Raw genomic sequence first — 8,112 nt, forward strand, 5'->3', positions numbered from 1 at the left:
TCCCTCCTTCTTTCCTAGCCCATCTTCCCTCCCCTTCCCAGACTCACCTCCTGGAGAATCTGCCAGAGATCAGGCTTTTTCAAAGACAACATTGGTGTACAGTGCCTAAGTAAGGCTCTAACCCAGTGGTGAGCTCATCCTCCCATCTCCAGCCAGACCGGAAGTTCTCAATCTATTATGACTTGAGGGGGTGGGGAGAATTTTGGTGTGGATTCCAAAAGCCATTAGAATAGAAGGTAGGGGCTTCCCTGGTGGCTCAGTGGTAAAGAATCTGCCTGCCTGCCAGTGCAGGAGATACTGGTTCGATACCTGGTGCAGGAAGATCCCACATGTCATGGAGCTACTAAGCCCAAGCCTGTGCACCACAACTATTGAACCTGTGCTCTAGAGCCTGTGCTCTGCAACAAGAGAAGCCACAGCAACAAGAAGCCCGAGCATGGCAACTAGAGCAGCACCCACTCTGTGCAACCAGAGAAAAGCCCAGGCAGCAAGGAAGACCCTGTGCAGCCAATAAATATATAAAACTATTAAAAAAAAATAGAAGATAAATGACTTGATTGCCTAAACTTCACACACTCGTGTGCAGGCGTGCACACACACACACACACCTCATGCACATAAGCTAGGCTTGAGAAGTTGGATTTATTCATTTCACAAACACTGACTTATTAAACACTATTGCCAGACACAAGACCCTGTGCTACAGTCAACAGAGATGAATTAGGAACTCCTCCTTCAAGGTCTTAAAGATGCCAGCGGGGAAGTGATGAGGAAGAAAGGCATTGCAGCCAGACAAAAAAAGGCAGGAAAAAAATCACAGAGCCCCAGAAACCCAAGGCCTCAAGGGATCTGAACTAGAAGCCAGCCCTGCGGCTATGCTGCGTGGCTTGAGATGGCCCAGGGCAAGGGGACTGTCCAGAAAACGTGTGAGAAAGGCAGTGTGGGCCTCATGTGCGGACTGAGGAGGGTGGGCCGTGTGGGGAGCCACGGAAGTCTAGAGGAAGGGAAGGGATGAGGAGGAACACCCGTGAACATGTTCTGTGGCTGCTTCAGTGTAGGTTGGACAGAGGGGGCTGAGGGCCAGGGGCGGGGGTCTTGGGAATGAAAGCAGCCCCTGTCCACCTTCCAAGCCGGGTGCCCTGGCAGGGCCTGTTTTCTGCTCAAAGGCCCCAGGTTTCCCCTGAGTACCAGCAGCTCCAGGCTATGTAAGGATGGAAGGAGAGCCAGGGGGTCGGCCATAGAGAACAGGTAAGACTGAGATTTCAGAGGTATGGGCAGCCTGGCAGGAGGGGGTGAGTCCAGGAAACTCATGGGGGCAGGAATGAACTGAAACCCCCAGATACCCCTGATCTACCTGGAACCAAACAGGGCAGCCTGCAATGGGCTGAGCGGACACTTGATTTGCATTTCCCTGATGACTACTGATGCTGAAGATCTTTTTGTGTGCCTGTTGGCCAATTTGCATTTCTTCTTAGGAAAAATGTTCAGTTCTTCTGCCCATTTTCTTGGGTTTTTGTGTGTGTGATGTTGGGTTGTATGAGCTGTTTACATATGTTGGATATTAATCCCTTATAAGTCATATCATTTGCAAATATTTCCTCCCATTTTTGTAGGTTCAGGCACATTATTTGTATCCATTTATTTAATCATCATCACAATCCTATAGAGTAGGTAATATAATTTTTCTTGGCCTCACGGCACAGCCTGTGACATCTTAGTTCCCCCACCAAGGACTGAAAATGGGCCTGTGGCAGTGAGAGCCCAGAGTCCTAACCACTGGACAGCCAGGGAAGCCCCAGTCTGCATTTCAAGACAGATTCTTAACCACTGGGCCACCAGGGAAGTCCCAACTCCTGCCTTATTCTTGATTATTTTTTTCTGATCATGAAAGAAATATACATTCAACGATCACAGGAATGTATGAGTCAGAAAGTTTCTCTAGTGATAACCACTAACAAGTTGGATGTGTCTACTTCCAGATTTTTCCTCTATAAAAACGATCATATATTATCATTTCCATAGAGTCACACAGACTGTTCTGAAACTTACTTCTGTTTCACGTGGTATCAGGGACAGTTCTCCTTTATTGGTTTTATTCTGCCTCCTTCTTTATCCCTGTGGTGTTTGATCTTTGGAGCTCTGAGCCCCTCTGAGTGTGAGATGAAGGACAAGTGTATATAAGCACATCACCCAAATATTTGTGTATGACTTTGGGTGGCAAAGAGTTACTGAGGCTGATCTGAGCCCTTCGCCCTGCGCCCTGGCATGGCAAGGGAGCAGGAAGCAACCGGAGGATCACCAAAATGAACTCTCGAGGCTGGAGGACTGTATGACTTTCTCATTATTAGAGGGACGTGGAGACTCATCTTTGGGGATGGGTCCTGGGTCACTGCCCCCATGCTGAGACCCTCTGCTTGTCTCCAGCACCCATCCTTGTACTCCTCCTTGGGTGGGGGAACCCTCCTCTCTGAGCATCTTCATCACGATCACCTGACTCCAACAGGGGCCAAACCCCTGGGCAACGCCAAAGCCTCCTGGCCTCAAACGGGTTGGGCGACATTCACTTCCCGGCGCTGGCCTCCAGACCTGCTCAGTCATTAGCAAATGCCTCGGCGGCGGCGGCAGAAGCAGCTGTCACAGTAACAGCAGCAGGAGGACGTGCCGCCCGCCCAGTGCTTCTGGGTGGCTCAGATCTGCTCTGTGGAGGCCTGCGGGTGGAGAGGTGGATGCTGCTCGCCCTGGTCCTAGCCAAAGTGAGTCTGGGGGCCGGGCTGGGGGCAGGGAAGGAGCTTGGCAGAGTTCTGCACTGATGCCAGGGGTGTGTGTGTGTGTGTGAGAGAGACAGTGGAAGCTATAAAGCCTTGGGAATCCAGGAGGGAAACCTAGGTGCACACAAGTGTCACCCCGCCTCACAGACTCACTGTCCCAAGGTGGGGAGGTGGGGGTCACCTGAGCTGGTGACACCCCCCACCAGTCCTCAAGATGGGTGGTGGGCTGCTGCTGTGGGTGAAGCCAGGCACTGGGGCTTCATGGGGTCGGCTACCCTTGGGCCAGCCCTCCCCCTCCCCCTGCCTCTCATAGCTGGAGGGGCAGCTCCAGTTACAGTCACTTTGAGGAGGGAAGTTTGGGGGAGGGTCACTTTCCCATACAGGTTTCCTCATCATTCTTTAAAAAAAAAAAAAACTTTATTGAGGTATGATTGACATTCAACAAGATGTACATATTTAACATATACAACTGGATTCTGGAGTTTTCAGGAGGCATTTTCATCCTTGGTTGTTTGTTAAATTGGTGTTTCTGTAGAGGCATAAAGGCTGGGACCTCCTAGTAATGCTATCTTGCTCTCAATTCTTCACCTACTCCTTCACTCGAGGTCTGGAACGCCCTCCATGGATGCACATTCTCAGTGGATGGGGTGGTTCACAGTGTAGCCAGGCTGACCTGGCCTCAAACCCTGGATCTGCCCTGGACTTTCTTTTAATTCCCACTGTATACTGTTTATTCTTTTTTTTTTTTTTTTGGCTTCTTTATTTGGCTTCATTGGGTCTTAGTTACAGCATGAGGGATCTAGTTCCCTGAGCAGGGGTTGAACCCGGCCCCCCTGCATTGGGAGCTCAGAGTCCTAGCCACTAGACCACTAGGGAAGTCCCAGCAGCCTGGCTTTGAACAAAGTTACTTAAGCCTTGGTTCCCTCGTCTGTAAAACAGAGATAATATCTACCTCCTGGAGCTGTTGACGATGAAATGAGGAAGGGATGCAGAATGCCAAGCACACAATTAGTGTTCAATAAATAGCTGCTGTTGTAATTATTTATTATTAGCTGGACACTGGTCCCACCTCACCTAGGAAGACCTTCCAGCCCTCCTCTCCCCAAAATTTCCTGAAGCACCAACAGGAATGCCTTCGGATATAATGTCTTCCCCTTCATTTAGCTAGTCTGTGCCCCAATCAGAGCGTGTTCCTCAGATTTCTTCTGCTGCCCTCTCCCCAGCACCTGAGACAGAGTCAGGTTCAGAAGAAGAACTCAAGGATGGAGAATGAAATGATATGAAGAGAAAGGGAGGGACTGAGCATGGGAGGCAAGAAGGTAGGGATGAAGGACGGGTGGCCTTGCCCAGACATGAAGGACAAGGCTCTCCTGAAGCACAGGATGGGAAGGGACTGCACAGGAGGCCATCAGCAGGGATCTGGGATGTCATCTGCATCCCCCACGTCCCATTATTTCTCAAACTCAGCTCTCTCTGCTCCCCTGCTCAACCCAAGGAGGACAGCGCTTCCTGCTGCAGCTAATATCTACTCACCCAATCTATCAACTGATTCAAATATTTTCTACACTCTCTAGGAAATCAATGAATATCTCCCCACTACCATCTCCCTCTCCAACCCCTCCCCAAGGTGACCTCAGACAAGTCACTTCCCTTCCGAGGGCTCGGGTCTTTTCATCTATAACACTCGATTTTACTAAATGACCTCCAACATCCTTTCCCCTCCAGCATTCTCGAATTTATCTGCTCTATTCTCTTGCCTATCTTGATACCTCACTTCTCAGTTTTCCAAACAACTTAGGGTATTGATCATCATTCCTCCTTTAAAAAAAAAAAAATCTCTCTTCAAGAACTTTATAAATGTCCACTAGATTCTAAAAGCTTCATGAAGGACACTTACCCCCATGCCACGCTTGCATGATCTTAGTTCCCTGATCAGCAATCAAAGCCATGGCAGTGAGAGCCCAGAATTCAATCCTAACAACCAGGGAACACCCTTGAAGGATTTTCTTAATCACTGCTTATTTCCAATGTCTGACTCAGTACCTAGCCTGCAGCAACACTCAATAAGTAATTGTTGAATAACTGGATACATGAATGAATGGATGGATGGATAGGTGGACGGATGGAATTGCCACCATACGCCTCTGGGGAGTTATGAAACGCAGGGGGACATGCTAGCAGTTGGTCAGCTTAAGAAAATCAAGGTCATCCTGAGAAAAACCTGTTTAGATAGCTGCATGTTATGAAACAGAAATGTCTGAGACACTGGAACACCAACTTAACCTATTGCCCATCACTTAGCTACTCCATTGTCATCTTTTCTGGTTGTTATTCTAACTCCAGGGGAGCTACCCTTTGTCAGGGGCATGAGTGTTTTTAGTCATCTACATGATAAGAAACATCTGGGGAGGAGAGGGAAGGCAAGTGCTAGGAGGAGAAAGGACTGAGCCTGATTGACAACATCCAGCGCCAAAGAATTGATGCTTCTGAACTGTGGTGCTGGAGAAGGCTCTTGAGAGTCCCTTGGACTGCAAGGAGATCCAACCAGTCCATCCGAAAGGAAATCAATCCTGAGTATTCATTGGAAGGACTGATGCTGAAGCTGAAGCTCCAATATTTGGCCACCTAATGTGAAGAGCTGACTCACTGGAAAAGACCCTGATGCTAGGAAAGATTCAGGGCAGGAGAGAGGGCAACAGAGAATGAGATGGTTGGATGGCATCACTGATTCAACGGGCATGAGTTTGCCATGAGATAATGAAGGACAGGGAAGCCTGGTGTGTTGCAGTCCATGGGGTTGCAAAGAGTTGGACACTTTTTAGTGACGGAACAACAGCCATTTATTGAGCATTTACTATGTGCCAGATTTTTCATTCATGGCACCTCACTTAACACTCTGGACAACTCTGAGAAAAAGCCAGTACTATTATTATCAACCCCACCTTAGAGATGGGAAACTGAGGCTCAAATAGGTTATACAGACAGTAGTGGGCATATCAAGGATTTGAAGGCAGCTTCAGGGTCTGAGTACTTGAACCCCCTCCCCTGGCCTGGAGGCCACACTGACCACCTTGGAGATCGAGGTTTGAAAACACCTGCAAAGGCTTTGGTGCTGCCACCAGGGTGCCCGGTCCCCTACCCCCACCTCTACATATTTGTGCCCTTTGTTGGTTATGGGATATTTTCAACTTGGCAAAATGGGCTTGGAACCAAGCTAACAGGGAAGAGAGCATTCAATTGGTGATTGAACCAATTCTCGTCTGTCCTTCCCCATTAACTAGTTTTGTTCCCACTATGTCATCTCTCAGTGGCTCGGCAGTAAAGAATCTGCCTGCTATGCAGGAGACGTGGGTTCAATCCCTGGGTCGGGAAGATCCCCTGGAGAAGGAAATGGCAACCCACTCCAGTATTTTTGCCTGGAGAATCCCATGGTCAGAGGAGCCCAGCAAGCTATAGTCTGTGGGGTCACAAAAGAGTCAGACACGACTGAGGGACTAAACAATAACAATGCCATCTCTCAGGTCTGGGGGCTGTCACACACCACTTTAGCTCTCAGTGTGTCCAGGGGTGTTTTGATGGAAGAATATATCACATCAGTAACCCTTCAGCAGGACCATGCAATCACGTGACCATTTGATCACAGTCCTTCTAAAGAGGCTGTTCTAGGACTTCACTGGCGATCCAGTGGATAAGATTCCATACTCCCAGTGCAGGGACATGGGTTCCACCCCTGGCCAGGGAAGTAAGATCCCACACGCTGCCTAGTGAGGCCAATAAATAGATAGATAAATAAACAGGCTGTTGGAAATGGACTTAGATGACACAGCTGCGATACTGGGAACGCGTGGAGGAATGAGAACACCAGCACTGCGTCACACACCCAAACAGGGGCTTCCCGTCAAATCGTCACCTGGGGAACTGCACTTAATCCAACAACACCGCTACTGCTCAGAGCGTCCTTGGAGCCTCTCTTTAGCTCTCAGATAACATCTGAAACCCACCTGTCACTTCATGGTGACTCTGTGTCTTTGATTTAAAATAATCTCGTGCCACTTGGGCATTCATTTGCTTTTACCAGACTGGGCGCCAGGTGACCTTTGGCCATTTCCAAATACCAGACGTATCCTCAAAGGATGAAAACCTGCCTTCACAGAGGTTGATTGGAAGGTTCTCTCGCAACCTTGGGCAGGCTGCCGAGAAGAATCTGAAGGATGACTGAGCTGTGGTGGGCGGAGGAAGGAGCCCACAGCTCCCTGAGGTGACTGCGCGGCTGGCCAGCCGGCATTTGGATGTAAGTTTTGAGTTTTGTTCTCAAATCCCTCATTGCTCTCCAGCTGCACTTAACATAGAGGGATGGGAGCCAGGGGCTGAGGACAGTTGTATGGGTCAGCCAGCCTGAGCAGGGAGATGGAGTGGCAGCAGAGGCTCTTCTGGAGAACAGCCACAATGGGCACAACACACAGCCCCCACTGGAGCCTGGACCAGGCGGAGTGGGGGCAACCTCGGCTTAGCCACCTGCCTCCCCTGGGGAATGGGTCCTGCTGCCTCCACTGTGGGCTTGGGACCAGGGAGAGGGGAGGGGAGACCACAGGCGACACACGTGTGGTGGTGAGGGATCAGGGGGCTACACCTTGGCCTCTGCACACCTCCTTCCAGTAGGGGTGGCTGGGATCTCTGCTTGTCAGTCCCCCAACTCCCCTTCCACAAGTGCCCTCTCGTCTCCTCCCCAGGGTCCTGGTGTGATTCGGGGAGGCCCCTGAGGAGGAGTGGCAGGAGAGGCAGCAGGGAGGCAGGCAGGGGAACCAAGCCAGAAAAGGCGCTGATGCTCAACCCTTCCCGCCCACAGCGAGGGCCCTGCCCTCCTGCTCCGCCATGTCTGAGGGCGAGAGCAAGGACAGCTCGGGCAGCGAGTGCCCCGTGTGCTATGAGAAGTTCCGAGAGCTGCAGGGTGCCAGCCGGACGCTGAGCTGCGGCCACGTGTTCTGCCATGACTGCCTGGTCAAGTACCTCCTGTCCACGCGCGTGGATGGCCAGGTCCAGAGGACCATTGTCTGCCCCATCTGCCGCTACGTCACCTTCCTCAGCAGGAAGAGCTCCCGCTGGCCTGCCAAGCTGGACAAGAGCTCCCAGATCCTGGCCGTGCCCGTGGGCCTGCCCCCTTCACCACCGCCGGATGCCCTGGGCCACGCCAACCCCCTGGCCCTCTCCCAGCCAGTCTGGAGATCATCCCCGGGCCAGGGTGGCCAGCTGCCCTTGGATCCGCCACCCAGCCTGCCCCGGGAGCCACAGATCTTCATCATCAGCCGCCATGGGATGCCCCTCGGGGAACAGGACAGCGTCCTGC

At 51.1% G+C, this 8,112-nt stretch overlaps 1 protein-coding gene across 1 annotated transcript in view; it reads left to right on the top strand.

The window, feature by feature from the left end:
* The first annotated feature begins 7,609 nt into the window (after positions 1 to 7,609).
* Positions 7,610 to 8,112, top strand: part of RNF222 (ring finger protein 222) — a 1,816-nt gene continuing 1,313 nt past the window's right edge. The window contains exon 1 of the mRNA XM_010843034.1: positions 7,610 to 8,105. Coding sequence (XP_010841336.1) covers positions 7,641 to 8,105 — 465 coding nt within the window. The 5' untranslated portion in view covers positions 7,610 to 7,640. The remainder of the gene's footprint in view (positions 8,106 to 8,112) is intronic.

This window comes from Bison bison, unplaced genomic scaffold (genome assembly GCF_000754665.1).
Source record: "Bison bison bison isolate TAMUID 2011002044 unplaced genomic scaffold, Bison_UMD1.0 scf7180017864180, whole genome shotgun sequence".
NCBI lineage: Eukaryota > Metazoa > Chordata > Mammalia > Artiodactyla > Bovidae > Bison > Bison bison.